This window comes from Phacochoerus africanus, chromosome 5, assembly GCF_016906955.1.
Source record: "Phacochoerus africanus isolate WHEZ1 chromosome 5, ROS_Pafr_v1, whole genome shotgun sequence".
Classification (NCBI taxonomy): domain Eukaryota; kingdom Metazoa; phylum Chordata; class Mammalia; order Artiodactyla; family Suidae; genus Phacochoerus; species Phacochoerus africanus.
In genome coordinates, this window is record NC_062548.1 from 85,115,253 (window position 1) to 85,134,055 (window position 18,803).

At 41.3% G+C, this 18,803-nt stretch overlaps 1 protein-coding gene across 1 annotated transcript in view; it reads right to left on the reverse strand.

Moving 5' to 3' along the window:
* SANBR (SANT and BTB domain regulator of CSR) overlaps positions 1-11,452 on the reverse strand; it is a 68,412-nt gene extending 56,960 nt beyond the window's left edge. Inside the window, exons 1-2 of the mRNA XM_047782004.1 lie at positions 11,314-11,452; positions 3,733-3,891 (exon numbers count right to left, since the gene is read on the reverse strand). Of these exons, the coding sequence (XP_047637960.1) occupies positions 3,733-3,882 (150 nt within the window). The 5' untranslated portion in view covers positions 3,883-3,891; positions 11,314-11,452. The remainder of the gene's footprint in view (positions 1-3,732; positions 3,892-11,313) is intronic.
* Between the last annotated feature and the right edge of the window lie 7,351 nt (positions 11,453-18,803).

Below are 18,803 nucleotides of genomic sequence, written 5' to 3' on the forward strand. Positions count from 1 at the left end.
AAAATACAATGGAGAAAAGACAGCTGCTTCAATAAGTGATGCTGGGAAAAATGGACAGCTACATGCAAAAGAATGAAATGAGAATACCCCCTAACATCATACACAAAAATAAATTCAAAATGGATTGAAGAACTAAACATAAGACCAGATACTATAAAACTCTCAGAGGAAAACATAGGCCAAACACTCTTTGACATAAATCACAGCATTATCTTTGTGGATCCACCTCCTAGAGTAATGACAATAAAAACAAAAATAAACAAATGGGACCTAATTAAACATCTTAACATTTTTTGCATCGCAAAGGAAATCCTAAACAAAACAAAAAAACCCACAAAATGGGAGAGAATATTTGAAAATGAAGCAACTGACAAGGGATTAATCTTCAAAATACATAAACAACCTCATGCATCTCAATACCAAAACAAAAAACAAAAACAAACAAACAAAAAAAGCCATCAAAAAATGGGCAGATCTAAACAGACAATTCTCCAAAGAAGAGACACAGATGGACCAAAAACACAAGAAAAGATTTCAACATTACTAATTATTAGACAAATGCAAATTCAAAACTACTATGAGGTACCACCTTACACCAGCCAGAATGGCCATCATCAAAAAGTCTACAAACAATAAATGCTGGAGAGGATATGAAGAAAAAGGAACCCTCTTACACTGTTGGTGGGAAGTGAACTGGTGTAACCACTATGGAAAACAGTATGGAGATTGCTCAGAAAACTAAAAACAGAAGTACCATTTGATTTAGCAATCCCACTCCTGGGCATCTAGCCAAAGAAAACCATGACTTGAAGAGATACATGTACCCCAATGTTCACTGCAGCACTATATACAATCACCAAAACATGGAAACAATCTAAATATCCATCAGCAGAGGAGTGGATAAAGATCTGGTATTACACAATGGAATATTACTCAGCCATAAAGAGGAATGAAATAATGGCATTTGCAGCAACATGGATGAACCTAGAAATTATCATGCTATGTGAAATTAGGCAGTGAGACACAAAGGTCATATGCTACCACTTATGTGTGGAATCTAAAAAAGGATACAATGAATTTATTTGCAGAACAGAAACTGACTTACAGACTGAAAAACTTATGGTTACCAAAGGGGACAGGCTGAGAGGGGTAGGGATAGGCTGGAGGTTTTCGACGGAAATGTAAAATTAGGTTGTGATGATGGTTGTACAACTAAAGCACAATAAAAATTCACTGAGTCAAAAAAAAATTAAATAACAGTAGGTGTTCCTACTGTGGTGCAGCAGGTTAATAATCTGACTGCAGAGGCTTGTGTTGCTGTGCAGGATCAGGTTCGATCCCTTGCCCAGCACAGTGGTTAAAGGATCTGGCATTGACAGCTTTATGGAAAATATAAAATTCTATTTTAGGACACTAAAGAGAGCTTAATAAATAAAGAAGCACAGAAAAAAACAAGAAAACTTATTAAACTAGTAACAAAACAGTAAGTTCACAAATAGAAAAAGGACATGGAACGATAACATATAAAACATTCAAAGGAGTTCCAGCTGTGGCACAGTGGGTTAAAGATCTAGTGTTGTTACAGCAGTCAGCTTGGGTGACTGTTGTGGAGCAGGTTTGATCCCTGGCTCAGGAACTTCCATATGCCACAGGCACAGCCAAAAAAAAAAAAAATCACCATCTTCAGGATTTAAAGAAAAAAACCTTAAAACCATAATGAGCTAACTAACATTTATTAAAGTTAAATACATACATAAATAAGAATTTTGAAAAGACACACATAAATGATACTAGAATTCTAGTGCAAGGATCTATCAGCTATGTTGACTGGAGCATAACAGGGATGACACTTCTTGTGCACAATATTGACAAAAGCCTTCAAAAGGCACATGCCCTCTAACCAAGCAATTCTGCTTCTGAGATTATTTCCTAAGGAAAGGAGAATATTTGTTACAGTGGATTTGTAGCAGTCAAAAGCTGGAAACATTAAAGGCAAAAAAAAAAAGGTTTGGGAAATTATGATATAGATCAAATAAAAACAATACTATTATCAAATGTTGAGAAGTCTATTAACTGACACATGGAAATGTTCACTGAGTGAAAAAGTAAGCAACAAAGTAGTACATTTTCTACATGTCCACTTTAAGAATTCACATATGGGAGTTCCCATTGTGGCTCAGCGGTTAACGAACCCAACTAGCATCCATGAGAATGCACGTCCAATCTCCTGCTCAGTGGGTTAAGGATTCAACGTTGCCACGAGCTGTGGTGTAGGTCACAGACAGATCTGGTGTGGCTGTGGTGTAGGCTGGCATCTGCACCCTAGAGCCTAGCCTAGCCCTAGCCTGGGAACCTCCATATGCCACAGGTGCAGCCCTAAAAATACCAAAAAAAAAAAAAAAAAGAGAGAGAGAGAGAGAGAAAAGAAAAAAGAAATACTTTAATTGTCCAAAGCTAGTTTTACTAAAGGACAAAGGTAGAAGAGATTTGTTAGTGCCCAGGGAAAGCAAGTAACATCCTGGGGCAATGCAAAGCTGCCTACTAGGTTAAAGAGAGAGAAGTGGAGAAAGAAGAAAGGCTTTGAGGGGCACATGGCAGTTCAGGCTAAATGCTAAAAATTTTGTGCCACAAGAAACTACACAATATTTGCATTTTAATCAGCAATTTAATTTCAGCAAAACACTATTACTTACCATATTAAGTAAGCTTATTAGTTTGAATTATGTTGGTTTGCATTTTCACTTGTATTTATAAAACGTAAATTTGGTTTATGGTCATATAGGTATATTTATACCTAGTATTAGTATATATTTAATTTCCACTATAATAATAATTTCAGTCATTGCTGGGAGTTTTCAAGCTTTTTTCCTTTAAAAAGGTCAGTACATCATACAAGTTTAAGAAACATAGCATTAGGAATTTAATAAAATTGGATTTACAAAAATTTTATCCACCCATTCAGTTGTAAACATGTAAGACATGGTAGAATTTTAAAATATCAGGTAGGTTAGAGTTCCTGTCATGGCGCAGCAGAAACAAATCCGACTAGGAACCATGAAGTTGCGAGTTTGATCCCTGGCCTTGCTCAATGGGTTAAGGATCCAGTGTTGCCGTGAGATGTGGTGTAGGTCACAGATGCGGCTTGGATCTGGCGTTGCTGTGGCTCTGGCATAGGCTGGTGGCTACAGCTCCGATTAGATCCATAGCCTGGGAATTTCCATATGCTGTGGGTGCGGCTCTAAAAAAAGAACAAAAAGACCAAAAAAAAAAGGTTAAAAAAATAAAAATACCAAGTAGGTTAATATATAATTTATAGAGACTGATCTAATCATGATATGCATATTCAGTATTTGCACAGGCATATGAACATGTACAACTCAAATTTTTTCTTCTCTCTTAGTAGTTATTCCTTTACTTTTTTATGGCCGCACCAGAGGCATATAGAAGTTTCCAGGCTAGGGGTTGAGTTGGAGCTACAGCTGCCAGCCTACTCTACAGCCACAGCAATGCCAGATCCAAGCCGACCAAATCTACAACATACACCACAGCTCACAGCAACACAGGATCCTTAACCCACTGAGCAAGGCCAGGGATCAACCTGAGTCCTCATGGATACTAGTCGGGTTGGTAACCTGCTAAGCCATAACAGGAACTCCTAGTAGTTATTCCTTTAAAATGACAATTTTTTTTTCTTATTTCTTTTCCATAGCTATCTGGAAGATTATTATATACCTCTTTGGGTGTTAACCCAGGCACAAGCCTTGCCACAGTTTCCCAGTTGATGGTCTGATGGATTCCAATTAACGGGTAAAGGATCATGTCCAACACCATTTGGTTGTTATTGTTCAGGAAATTGTTGTTTTCTGAATATCCACGACTCATCTTTTGGAACTAGAGACAGAGGAGACAAACAGATTTATTTGCATCTGAAATCCAAATGTTTGCATATTATAAATCAGTTATAAACCAATCCTAAGAATTATCTATTACATAAAGGAAAAATAAAACTGACCTAAAATCAATACAGAATATACAGTTCAAATATCTTCAAATATAATAGCATTTGAATATCATGGATTGGTGGATGGATGGATAGAAGGATGGACAGATGGGTAAATATGTGATTTGAAAGTATAATAAAAGGTCAATGGTAGACTCTAACTAATGAGTATACAAGTGTTTATTACAAGATTCTCTTGACTTTGCTCTATGTTTAAAATTTTTCATAATGTTGAGAGAAAAACTTTACTACAATATACGGTCCTTTAAAAAATCCTTATTTGTGCATGATTTATATTTTGATTAGCAGTTCATGGATGGTGGAATTAAACTATTTAAAAAAACCTGATTAAAAAGAATTATAATTTCACTGCAGCCCTAGGCCCTAATTTCTTTGTTTCTCTGTTAGTGAATGTCCATGCTACAAACAAGGAAGGTTTGGTATATTTAATTTTTTTTTGTTTTTGGCCACGCCTGTGGAGGTTCCTGGGCCAGGTATCAAACCTGAGCCACAGGAGCAATTTGAGCTGCTGCAGCGACAACTCCAGGTCCTCAACCCACTGTGCCACAAGAGAATGCCTTGGCATATTTAATTCTCTCCGGAATTTAATTTTGACTTGGTATATTCAATTTTGACATAATCAAATGAAATGGAGAATAAAGTTAATACAACATTTTAGGAGAAGCATAATCATTATTACTGTGCCATGTGATTATTAGTTATAAGTGACGGGCAGTATTAGATTTAATACTCAAATTAGTATTGATTTTACAGATTAGGAACATTTTTTTGAAAGTTATCTTCCTTGTCTTCAGAAGCAATGTGACAACTGGCCTGATAAGGTTTAATCCTTACACACACACCCTGTCATATATAAAAAGCCAAGGTACCTCCACACACACACACACACACACACACTCCTACAAGAGTAGAGGCTTTCCTTGCTTCTTCACCTGGCTCCTCACCTGTATCTCCTCCCATCACACATCCTTTGGTTCATTCCAGTAACATGGGTACCCGAGAACCTCAAGCAACAGGATGACCAAGGAAAAAGTCTCTAGATGGCTTTCCAAATGGATTAGTTCACTTCACATTTAGTGAACACCATCCATGAGCCAAGCTCTGGAGAAAACAAAGATAAATATGGCATGTTTCTGTCCTCAAGGAGTTTACTAGCAGAGAGGTGAGGATATAAGCAGACAGATCATTTTATTATCATTTGCTGAGAGCCAAAGCAGAGGGGAGCCATCGAGGGGCACAGGAGGGACACAACTGCTGTGGCATTATGGAAGAGGGGAAAGCCATGGTATGAAAGAGAAAACGCTGTTACTCATTTCAACCTTAGAAGAAATTTTTTTTTGTCTTTTTTTGTTGTTGTTGTTATTGTTGCTATTTCTTGGGCCGCTCCCGCGGCATATGGAGGTTCCCAGGCTAGGGGTTGAATCGGAGCTGTAGCCACCGGCCTACGCCAGAGCCACAGCAACGCGGGATCCGAGCCGCGTCTGCAACCTACACCACAGCTCATGGCAACGCCGGATCGTTAACCCACTGAGCAAGGGCAGGAACCGAACCCGCAACCTCATGGTTCCTAGTCGGGTTCGTTAACCACTGCGCCACGACGGGAACTCCTCTTTTGCCTTTTCTAGAGCCGCTCCCATGGCATATGGAGGTTCCCAGGCTAGGGGTTGAATCGGAGCTGTAGCTGCAGGCCTTCCCACAGCCACACGGGATCCGAGGCGTGTCTGCAACCTACACCACAGCTCACGGCAACGCCGGATCGTTAACCCAATGAGCAAGGCCAGGGATCGAACCTGCAACCTCATGGTTCCTAGTCGGATTCGTCAACCACTGAGCCATGACGGGAACTCTAGAAGAAAAAATTTTTTAATGGTTGCATCTGTGGCATTAGGATTAGGGGTTGAACAGAGCTGCCCCTGAGGCCTAAATCACAGCCACAGCAGCACTGTATCCGAGCCGCATCTGTGATCTATGCCGCAGCTTGTGGCATGCTGGATCCTTAACCCACTAAGCGAGGTCAGAGAGCAAACCTGCATCCTCTTGTACATTATGTCCGGTTTTTTTTTTTTTTTTTCGTCTTTTTGCCTTTTCTTGGGCCGCTCCCGTGGCACATGGAGGTTCCCAGGCTAGGGGTTGAATTGGAGCTGTAGCTGTCGGCCTACGCCAGAGCCACAGCAACGCAGGATCTGAGCCGCGTCTGCAACCTACACCACAGCCCACTGAGCAAGGCCAGGGATCGAACCCGCAACCTCAAGGTTCCTAGTTGGATTCGTTAACCACTGTGCCACGACGGGAACTCCTATGTCCGGTTCTTAACCTGAGGAGCCACAACAGGAAGTTCCAAGCTTAGAAAACGTTAAGAATATATTTACTGAGTATTTACTAGGAGCCTGGAGCTGTGCTAAGGTTTTTATATACATTATTTAAATAAATTCTCACAACCCTGTAAGATAGATGCTTTCCCAAATTTTATTTTATTTATTTATTTATTTTTTTGTCTTTTTGCTATTTCTTTGGGCCGCTCCCACGGCATATGGAGATTCCCAGGCTAGGGGTCGAATCGGAACTGCAGCCAGAGCCACAGCAACGCGGGATCCGAGCCGCGTCTGCAACCTACACCGCAGCTCATGGCAACGCCGGATCGTCAACCCACTGAGCAAGGGCAGGGACGGAACCTGCAACCTCATGGTTCCTAGTCGGATTCATTAACCACTGCGCCACGACGGGAACTCCCTTTCCCAAATTTTAGAAGGCGAAGAAATATATTCAGAAAAGTTAAATAATTTGTACAAGGCCACAGAGCTAACAGAAGTCAAAGCAAAGATTTAAACCCAGGTAAAACTGACTTTCAAATCCATGCTCTTTCCATTGCACTCAAGAAGTACTGCATAGGGGAGTCAGCAGTTGGGAGTGATGGTTTAGGATAGAGTCTAAACATTTTAAAGTTAGTTATGATTCAACGAAACAATTCTGAAAGCTTCTGTTTGTGAGACAAGGGAAAGAGAAGGCTATGATATCAAAGAGAAAAAGAAACTACACCTTTCAAACCTAGAAAATTTTAAGAATTTATGTCAATTATACCTCAGTAAAGCTAAAATTAAAAAAAAAAAGAAAAAAGAAATTTAACACTTATTGAAGCCCCACCACTTGCCAAGGATAGGTATCTCAAGTTAGAACACAAATTTACAAATGAGGAATTTCCATCATGCCTCAGCAGGTTCAGAATTCGACATGGTGTCTGAGAAGATGCAGGTTTGATCCCTGGAGTTGCCCAGTGGGTTAAGGATCCAGCATTGCCACAAGCTGTGGCGTAGGTCACAGATGCGGCTCAGATCCCATGATCCAATTCCTAGCCTGGGAACTTTCATTTGTGGCAGGTGCAGCCATTTAAAAAAAAAACCACAGATGAAAATAATGACAAAGATTTACAGCTAGTCATATCTATGACTTAACTGATGTTGAATCTGAATTAGGAATATAATCTCCAAATATAAGCTGTTCCTATGGAATAATATTATCTATTTTAGGACAAGAAGCGTAAAGCGAAGATCCACTGACCAGAACAGTGGAAAAAAGCAATGTACACAGGAGTCTGAAGCTCTTGAGTTTTAACACCAGACAAGTTAGTCAAGGCAAGTCATCTGAACTTCTGCATTAAAAATGAAGTGATGGTAAGTAATACCTCCGACATCAAAGAAATAATGAAAAGAATAATTTTGTGAAAGCACTTCTTTATTTGTTTTGCCGTGCCCATAGGATGTGGAGGTTCCGGGGCCAGGGACTGAACCTGCGCCACAACATCCACCCAAGCTGCAGCAGTGACAACACCGTACCCTTAACCCAATAAGCCACATATGGGAACTCCTAAAAGCACTCTGAAGACAATAAAATGACCTCACAAATGTGATGCAGTATAAAATAACAGTATCTACCTCCTGGGATTGTGCTAAGGATTATGTGAGATGTTGAAATGTGGGTTGGAGAGTTGGAATGCAGAAGCTCTCAGTTAACTATGGGTGGTAAAATGAAATTGTTTACATAAAACACTGATAGAGGACATCAGGTGGCAGACATCATAAAGTCATCCTACCTGTTTCTGCATGAACATTAAAAAGAAACAAAGAAAAATTCCAAGCACTCTAAAATCACAGCTTCCTAGCAACCAGAGAGATACCTTGTTGATGGGTCAGAATTGCATTGGGTATGGACTCTGAAGCCAGACTGCCCAAATTTTTGCTCTGGTTCTACCATTTAGGATTTATCTGGTTCAGATTACATATCTCTATGCCTCAATTTCCTCATCTGAAAAACAAAGAATAATAGTAGCTAGGCCACATATTTTTGAGGATATACGGACAGTGCTACCTGGCACATATTACTATAAAATGTTTGTAGTAGCAACATCATCTTTCCAAAGATCCTCAGATTACACAGATTCATAAAGATAAATGTAACAGATGAAAGGAGAGACAGCAACTTTCCAATGAAGTATGTTCTCAATAAAATGAGTAGAAATTCAGATCTAGATTCTTATCTAGTTTACCACTCCCAGTAGTACAATCTATGATTTCTTTCTTTCTTTTTTCTTTTTAGGACCACACCTGAGGCACATGGTTCCCAAGCAAGGGGTAGAATCAGAGCTGCAGCTGCAGGTCTACGCCATAGCCACAGCAACATGGGATCCAAGCCGTGTCTGCAACCCATACCACAGCTCACGTCAACATGGGATCCTTAATCCACTGAGCAAGGCCAAGAATCAAACTGGCATCCTCATGGATACTAGTTGGGTTTGGTACCACTGAGCCACAACAGGAACTCCAGTACAACCTATGATTTTAATGGTCTTGGCTGTAACATAAGGAAAATAGTATCTACCTTTAAGGCTAGAGATTAAACAATATATATATATATAACATTACCTGGCATACAAAAGATGCTCAATAAATAATTTGTTATTACTATTATTATTTTCCCCTTTCTCTTTTGGCCATTATTGGCATAAAAATTTCCCCAAATTAGTTTAAGAACTATAAAACATTGCCTTGAGCCCAGTTGATAATAGATTTACAGAAATTCATTGTTCTTTACTCATATGTCCAGGTTATCATCACTATTCATATGATACAATTTGAGATGTATGTTAGGGCATGGAGTATTTTATCATATTTTGTTTGGGCCTCGATACGAAAGTCTAAAATGGAATTCAGGGCAAGGACTTGCATGCTGTTTCTTCTTCACTTCCAAAACAATTCTTTTAAAATTTCTAAAATATTTATTGTAGTCTACAACATGCAGGCACCTGTTAGCTAATCAAAAATACTGTTCATATTTTAAATTTGTATGTGTACTTCAAATATAATGTCTACTTATAATATATATGTTTAAGAATAAATCACCTAGGAGTTCCCATAGTGGCTCAGTGGTTAAAAAATCCAACTAGGAACCATGAGGTTGCAGGTTTGATCCCTGGCCTCGCTCAGTGGGTTAAGGATCCGGTGTTGCCATGAGCTGTGGTGTAGGTTGCAGATGAGGCTCAGATCCCGCTTTGCTGTGGCTGTGGTGTAGGCCGGCAGCTACAGCTCCAATTAGACCCCTAGCCTGGGAACCTCCATATGCTGTGGAAGTGGCCCAAGAAATGGCAAAAAGACAAAAAAAAATAATAATAAAAAAAATAAATCATCTAGATGTGAAAATTTTTTTCTGCTGACATTTTCTTTTTTTTTTTTTTTGGTCTTTTTGTCCTTTTAGGGGCGCACCTGAGGCATATGGAGGTTCCCAGGCTAGGGGTCTAATCAGAGCTGCAGCTGCCGGCCTTCGCCAGAGCCACAGCAACGAGGGATCCGAGCCGTGTCTGCGATCTACACCACAGCTGACGGCAACACTGGATCCTTAACCCATTGAGCGAGGCCAGGAATCGAACCCGCAACCTCATGGTTCCTAGTCAGATTCGTTTCCGCTGCACCACAACAGGAACTCCTGCCAATATTTTCTTTACACAACTGAATAATACCAAAGCAAGGGAAAATTATCCAGTATTAATTTCACTTAAATCAAAGTTCAAGAAAGCATCCCTTAGAGTCAGAATGTAAGTATGAAAGGCATAGAACTGATGGATAACCTTTAAAAATACATAAATTCTCTCAGAATAGCTGTCACAGTGCACCCCATTCTGGAAAAGAAGTACAGACTTCTCGAAAACTGACAATGGGGAAAAATTTGAAGCTCAAATTGCAGTATTACTAGATCTACTCCTATTCATGATAGAACAAGAAAACTGTATTTTTTAGGCGTTCCCTGGTGGCTCAGAGGGTTAAGGATCTGGTGTTGTCTCTGAAGTGGCCCAGGTTTGATCCCTGGCCAGGGAACTTCTGCATGCCACAGGCAAGACCAAAAACAAAAACCTCTTCAACGTGAAACATGTTATTTGCCAAAAATAAAACTTCTATTTGTTTAACACACTACACTTTTTAAGAACACATCTCATGTCTTCTCTCCCTTTCCCATAATGCTGGATTATTTAAATGTATTAATAAGACCAATCCAAGTAATTAAGACAAAATAGAGGTCCACGACTGGCATCTGCTTTTTCCTTTTTTTCAAATATAAAAATGGTCTTGCAGACAGACTTGTTTTCCTAGGCAGTGGAGGATGGTAAGTGGGAGTGGGGGGCGGCAGCAGAGCAGGTCAAAGGCCTTTGGCATAACAGAGTGGGCGATAACACGGAGTCACCCAGCACTGGGGTATAAGCCTTGTGCCCTGACTTTCCGACACAACTGAGAACCGAGGCAGCTGGCTTTCATTGTGAAGGAGCAAAGAAAACCACAGCTGAAACGCAGGATAACGGGATCAAAGCCCTGCAAACCTTCGGCCCAGGGATTACGGAGCGGCACATCCTCAAGGCACCCCAGTCCTTTTCAGACTCTCGGCCTCCCCCGCACGGATCGAAACTCTCTGGGTGCAGAGAGAGCCGGGGGCGGACAAAGGAGCCAGGCGGGTAATGGGATGAGGCGGGGGCAGTTGCAGGGAAGGGACCCGGGCGAGGCCGAGCTTGCAGACTTTGGGGCTCCCTCAGGTGGTCTGCAGGCTTCGGGGCTCTGGAGCAGACAGGGCCGGCAGGCTGTGGGCTGCGGGTGGGGGCGTTTGGGGGCACTTTGGGCGAATAGAATGACGGCCCAGCTCAGCCCTCCTCTTGGGGAGGAGGCCATGGAGGGAACTTGCTAGGTGCCAGCGGTACCGCCTCTCGCCGCACTTCCCGCCCCTAGCCGGCACCTGAACCCCCTCGGCGTCTCGCTCACCTCCACAAGGCCGCGGCGACCCTCGCTGCGTCTCCTTCACCGGCAGAAGCCAGCACTGCCGGGGCCATGAAGATCCCACAACCCAACCCGCAAACCCGGCCGGGGCGTCCTAGTTAGCTGTCCTAGTTAGCCCACAGGCGGCGGCGGGGTACCAGCGCCATGGGCGGGGAAACGCCGGATCGACCCCGCCCGCCAATCGCAGGCCAGCGCCTCTGCAGCGGAGCCAATGAGAGACGAGATCCTGCTGCGCGGGCGGGAGTAGAGAAGCTGCGGCGGTGAGCGGGCGCCGCGCCTAGCCTAAGCCTTTTTCTTCCCCGCCCCCCTCGCATTCACTCTCTCAGGCTTGCCGCAGTGCAGCGTTGCCATCCTTTCAGCGTCTTGTCTCTTAGCAACCACATGCCCCAACCCTGAACTTGGGTGATCAACTCTGAGTCCAGAAGAAAGGGGAGCATAGGGGAAGTAGAAGAACTCAGATAAAGAATGAATTAAACCGTTGTTGGCTTTGTATAGCTCCTTAGGTCAAGTAGAATGGGAAAGCTGCATGATCTGAGGGACATCGAAAGTATTTGGGTGAAGCATTGTCTTCAGCAGGAGGCATCTCTTGAAAAATGTAAATAGCTGTGGGTTACACATTAAGTTTTCATACATTGATAGGTTCAGCAAGTATGAACATTAAAGTTAGGCAAGATTTGTACCACAAAGAAGCTAGTTAGGTAAATTCTTAAAGAGAAGCTATTTGGTCTCTACTCCCTCTCTTCCTTTTTTTAAATATATTTTTTAAATTTTATTTTTTTAATTACTCAAATGAATTTATCACATCTGTAGTTGTATAATGATCATAACAATCTGATTTCACAGGATTTCCATCCCACAGCCCAAGCACATCCCCCACCCCCCAAACTGTCTCCTCCAGAGACCATAAGTTTTTCAATATCTGAGTCAGCATCTGTTCTGCAAAGAAGTACAATCTGTCCTTTTTTCAGATTCTACATGTCAGTGAAAGCATTTGATGTTGGTGTCTCATTGTGTGGCTGACTTCACCTAGCATGATAGTTTCTAGGTCCATCCATGTTGCAAAAAATGCTGGTATTTCGTTCTTTTTAATGACTGAGTAATATTCCATTGTGTATATGTACCACATCTTCTTGATCCCCTCCTCTGTCGATGGACATTTAGGTTGTTTCCATGTTTTGGCTATTGTAAATAGTGCTGCAGCCCTGTCTTCCTTTTGTAATCAGATAGGTTAGGGGGTCCCCAGAGAAACAGAACCAGGAATGGCTTTCTTGAAATAAGGGAAGCCATTTTGGCCTATGCCATTTTGTGATCTATGCCTGGCCACAATGCTTGCCCTTGAAATAATGATCTTAAGGGAACAAAGGAGTGCAGGAACAGAGAAAAGGCAGTGATAGAGCAGAGTCCTAGCTCCTCCTCAAGAGATATTCATAATGATCCGTCTTTGAGTTCTGCAGGAACTAAGGCCCCCACCCAGGTGTAGGATGGAATAATGATGTTAATCCTCTGGCCTTCAATCAACTAAGACTTGGACTCAGCCAATCTTTGCCCCAAGTCTATGCTGAATTCTCCTCCACTCAAACACCTTCATGAAATTGCATGTGCCTTTACCTGAAAACTTATCCAGTTTTGCTATTCAGGGAGACACTGCTTTGGGAAAGATCTTCATTTTTCTTACTTGGGGCAACCCAGTTTTCAGGTAACACTTTCACATAAGCTTGAACTCAGTTGTGATGGTGGTGAGGCAGCTTAAGCCACAAGGATAAGAAAAACCCATGTGGGATTGATTGCAGAGAAATAATAGAAGGAACCTGGGTCCTGAATTACCTTTTGAGGCAAAGCTGCATAACAGGCCTCAGACTGTCTGCCTACCTCTGAACTGTTACATGAGAAAAATGTTTGTCTTGCTTTAGCCACTGTATTTTGCATCTGTTGTTACAGAATCTCACTGTATTCCCTAAAAGAGAAAGTTAGTCCCTGAAAGTGATGTGCTACAGTAACAAAGATCCAAGGTACATGTGGCAGGTAGACACAATCTGCAGGCTGGTGACGCTTCCCAAACATATTTTCACCTGCTTTAACTTGAAAGGCAGATTATTAAGCCTAGGGCTCTGAGTGAAGTGGTTTAGAAAAGGTCAGAATGTGAGTTTCTTGTTGACTGCCACTGTGCTTTTAGCAAGGTTTGGTCAAAAGAAATAAAGTCAGTTAATTAACCAGTTTGCAGGCAGAGACAGAAGAGAATGGAGCTCTGCTACTGGACTCCATCCATAACATCTGTTCTTGCTGTTGATTCACATACTACTGTGCATCTCTGAGGGATCAATTTAGGTGCTTAACATCTGAAGCTTTTCTTCACCACTCTCCAGCCTTTTCTAGAACAATATATGTTTATAGAATGACAGAACTAGAAAGGATCCTTGAGATAACTTCTTCAGTCTTTTCATTTTAAGGTCAAACAGATTAAGTTCAAGTGACTTGTCCTACTCCTTAGGTTGAATGACATTTGCCCAAGGAAGACTCCTTTTCTTCCTCCTTTTTTTTCAATGGCCACATCCCTGACCGGAAATTGAATCTGAACCACAGCTGTGGCAATTCCGGATCCTTTAACCCACTGCACTGGGCTGGGATCCAACCTGTGTCTCTGCAGTGACCCAAACAGTTGGAGGAAGAATCTTGGGCATTGTGCAGATGTTTGTTCCTGAGGCCTTTTCTGTGGAATGGGCAATCTCACTTAAAACTTCATCCACTTCCTGTCCTCACCCAGTCTAAACCTTCTTATATGATCATCTATCCCTCTATTAATTTTAGTGCAGACCAAGGTGCTTTAACATAGAGACCCAAAATACAGTAGTTTAAACAGGCGTCTGAAATGGCTGCTTCCACACCCCACAGAAGGGAGACAGAATAAGGAATGCATGCCCAATACTTCTAAAGGCATAATCTAGAAGTCACACGCATTACTCCCACTTCTATCCCAACAGCTACAACATACACACGAAGAGACTAGAAAAGGTAGTATTCATTTGAGCAGCCAATTAGCTCATTAGCCTCGTTACATGGAGTTTGTGTAATCACCTGGTTACACAGTCAGCTTAACCAGGTATGTACAGTTTGGGAGTTCCCGTCGTAACGCAGTGGTTAACGAATCCGACTAGGAACCATGAGGTTGCGGGTTCGGTCCCTGCCCTTGCTCAGTGGGTTAACGATCCGGCGTTGCCGTGAGCTGTGGTGTAGGTTGCAGACGTGGCTCGGATCCCGTGTTGCTGTGGCTCTGGCATAGGCCAGCGGCTACAGATTCGATTTGACCCCTAGCCTGGGAACCTCCATATGCTGTGGGAGCAGCCCAAGATATAGCAAAAAAAAAAAAAAAAAAAAAAAAAAAAAAACAAAACAAAAAAACACAACCAGGTATGTACAGTTTGATTTAGCAAGTCCCTTAAATAGCAGCAATGCAAGAATGCTGGTTTTTATGGGTGTGAGCATTACACTGGAAATAAACTAAGGGGTTATTTTGAACTTAATGAGTATTAATAAGTTTTGGATGGAAAAGGTGTTAGCCATTCATATTAAGAAATTGTCCCTGGCTTTAAAATTTTGTTCTTTCACATACAAATGGAAAAAGAGTAAAGGATTATATGTTTAATCATTAATACAATAGGTAAGAAGTGGGTTTTTCCAATTTGTGAATTTAGTTGCTTTTATCATATATGGATGAACAATTTTCAGAGAATTTCAAAGAATGTTACCATAGATGACAAAAATACATAAAACTACACTATTATAAATGTAGCAGCTTTTTCCATTGTTGAGTCAGAAGGCACTTAGCTATCTTCTCAAGTCTTAAAGCAGAAGTTTGCAAATGTCTGTCCTAAAGACCTGTGAAGATTTTTTGGCAAACAAGAAAAATAAGATGGCATATACATGCTTGCTGGTTTATTAATAGAAATGATGTTTTGTTTACTTTCCAGTGTTAATACCTTTCCTTCACTCCTGGTTTCTCCTCATGTTCCATTGGGAATGTTGAATTTCCCGGGTAATTTCAATGTAAGGATTAGTTTTTATAAAATTAGTTTTAAAAAAAACTCAAACAAAAACACAGATATATTGGATTTTCCACAAGGTAAAATTTCAAATACTTGTCTATGAGAGTCTGGAAATTGGAGGGACTTCTACTTTTGCAACTGTGATGACACTCTCTTACTAAACAAGTAAGACCTTGGCTGGGATACATACATTAAAGCACTACTGATCTCATAGCAAGTAGGGAGAGAGGGAAAAATCTATCAAAACTGATGGGAAACTGAAGGCAGAAGAGAGGGTATAGGTGTCCAGAGGGTGGATTGCCACAGCAATTTAGCTGTCAGGATTCTGAGCTTTGGGCTCAGAGTGAGAGTGAAGGGAAGTTAAAGATCTCCTACTCTTACTCAAGACCTTCAAGGGAGGACTGAAATTTGTCCCACAATAATGATTTCCCCCATTATATTAGCAGAGGCAGAGGTGAATTCTCTGTAGTCATGCCTTCCCCAATTTTGGCCTGCAGAATTTACATATTAACAAGCAATATGAATTCCCGCTGTAGCGCAATGAGATCAGTGGTGTCTCTGGCAGGAATTTGGGTTCCATCCCCAACCTGGCACAGTGCATTAAGGATCTGGCATTGTTGCAGCTTTGGTGTAGGTAGCAACTGCTGCATGGATCTGATCACTGGCCCAGGAACTCCATATGCTGTGGTGCGGTCAAAAAAAAGAGAGAGAAAAAAAAAACAAAAAACAAGCAATGAACTCATAAAGGTCACCATAAATGTGAAGAGGCCAGATATTATGTGTGAGGGTCAGCAAAAAAAAGTGAGCATTTTAACTTCCAAAGACTGCAGCTATTGGACTTCTGTAGACATTAACATGGCATGCTTACATAAATGATTAATAATGAACAGGCAGACTGAAAAAAACTTCCAGATGTAATTATTGAAATACAGTTAAATTTAAAATATAATTATGGAGTTCCCGTTGTGGCGCAGTGGTTAACGAATCCGACTAGGAATCATGAGGTTGCGGGTTCGGTCCCTGGCCTTGCTCAGTGGGTTAAGGATCTGGTGTTGCCATGAGCTGTGGTGTAGGTTGCAGACGCGGCTGGGATCCCTCGTTGCTGTGGCTCTGGCGTGTAGGCCGGCGGCTACAGCTCTGATTCGACCCCTAGACTTTGAACCTCCATATGCTGTGGGAGCAGCCCTAGAAAAGGCAAAAAGACAAAAAGACAAAAAAAAAATTAAAATATAATTATGGAAATTTAAAGAAACCTTAGTGAATCAGTGACATGTCAGAAATACCTAAATAGTGAACACGTAAATACTGTATACATGAAAAATCATTGATTGCAGCACAGAAAAAAATAGATGAAAAATATGAAAGACAGGTAGGATGAGGTCTAAACATATGTATAATTTAAGTTCTACAGAGAACAGACAGAATGAAGATAACGCGAAATTTCCAGAATTGATTAAAAGATGAATCCAAAGATCCACAGATCCTGGAATCAAATGCATGATGAATAGTATAAATACAACGAAGTTGTTGGGGGCAATTACAGTATCAATTCTAAGTATGCCCTCTAAGAGGTATGCTATCTAAATGACTTGTAGTCTTTTCTCTAGGGCTTAGTTTCCAACTGAAGCTTACTGTACTGGCTTTAAACTAAAACTTCTTTGGAGATCCCATAGTGGCTCAGTGGTAACAAACCCGACTAGGATCCCTGAGGATGTGGTTCGATCCCTGGCCTCACCCAGTGGGTCAAAGGATCCAGTGTTGCTGTTGCAGACATGGCTCAGATCCTGAGTTGCTATGGCCTAGGCCAGCAGCTGTTGCTTTGATTGGACCCCTAGCCTGGCAACCTCCATATGCCAGGGTGTGGCTCTAAAAAAAAAAAAAAAAAAAAAAGAATGAAGACTGAGAACTGATCACCGGATAGCAGTGTAATGGTCACTAAGTGACCTCAACAAGAGTTGTTTTTGATGGGAAGGGGTTGGGAAAAACCTGCTGAATTAAGTTCAACACAGAACAGGGGGAGGTAAGTGGAATGGGCAGTACTATACATAACTTGCTCAAGGGTATATAAAACATGGCTGCAGAAAACCATGTTTAGTTTCTAGTTAATTACAAGAGATTACTTATTCACCTTATTCTCCTCTCCTCTCAAAATGTCCCCAAAAATGATGGTAAAAGAATGAGGGATATTAAGCAACCAGGAAAAGCATAAAAGACAAGACAACGATGAATGAGACTTTCAGAAGTGGTCAGAAGGCAAATGGATGTAAGGTAACTTCGCAGAGGGGATGAAATTATACCTAAGACAGGGATTCTGAAAACAATTAAGGCCACTTATACTGCAGAACCCTTGAAAGGACCAGTACTTGGAAGCTTCAGGCACCACTCCTTGTAGCCACATACAGTACACAGAAAAAGGCAAATAAAAAAAGGCACTGTCAATGCCAGGAAAATCAGAGTTATTCAATAAATAAACAACAGGGAAGAAAGAAATAATATTTCCATGGTCACAAGAATGCAAACATTTTCACTGACTTAACTAAAAGTTAAAATAATCTTAGGAAAGTGGGTAAGGGGAAGTGTGGGATAGTAGTGTAAGGCAGTCAAATATTCCATGGAGGTGCGATGCAGAGGGTAATAGAAAACCTCTAAAGTTGGTAAGTCAAAGGGCAAAATAAGTGTATTATTTAGAAATAAAAAGGTTAAAACAGAATAGCAAGGAGTTAAATGTGGTTGCCTCTGGGACCAGGACTCTGGACTGAGGCAGGGGAGTATCTTATTTACTTTTGTCTTTTAGGGCCACACCAGCGGCATACGGAGGTTCCCAGGCTAGGGGTCTAATCAGAGCTACAGCTTTTAGCTTATGCCACAGCCACCGCCACCGCCAGATCCAAGCCATGTATGCGACCTACACCACAGCTCATGGTAACGCTGGATCCTTAACCCACTGAGTGAGGCCAGGGCCTGAACCCTCAACCTCGTGGTGCCTAGTCAGATTCGTTTCTGCTGCACCACGATGGGAACTCCTCTTATATGTTTTTAATCACAGTTTGATTTTTTAATACCATGTGGTTATACCTGTCTGATGGTTAAAAATATGTAAATGATGCACAAAACTTTATAGTAAATAAGGATAAACAGTAACTTCAGATAAGTTGTTTGTTCAACTAGCCAAATATTAAAAATAAAAAAACGATAACAATCTGGAATAAAAACTGTAATTGATACCAACATTGGTGAAAGACTAGATGCAGGGAGACAATATGGAAGGTGTCTGGAGAGAGCAGGGAGGATGATTGTATGCCAACATTCTTCGTTATTATAAGATTCCAATACTGATAATTTTATTATTATTATTTTTTTTTAGAGGAGGATTTTTTTTTTTTTTTTTTGGCCATGCCTGCAGCATGAGGAAGTTCCTGGGCCAGGGACTGAACT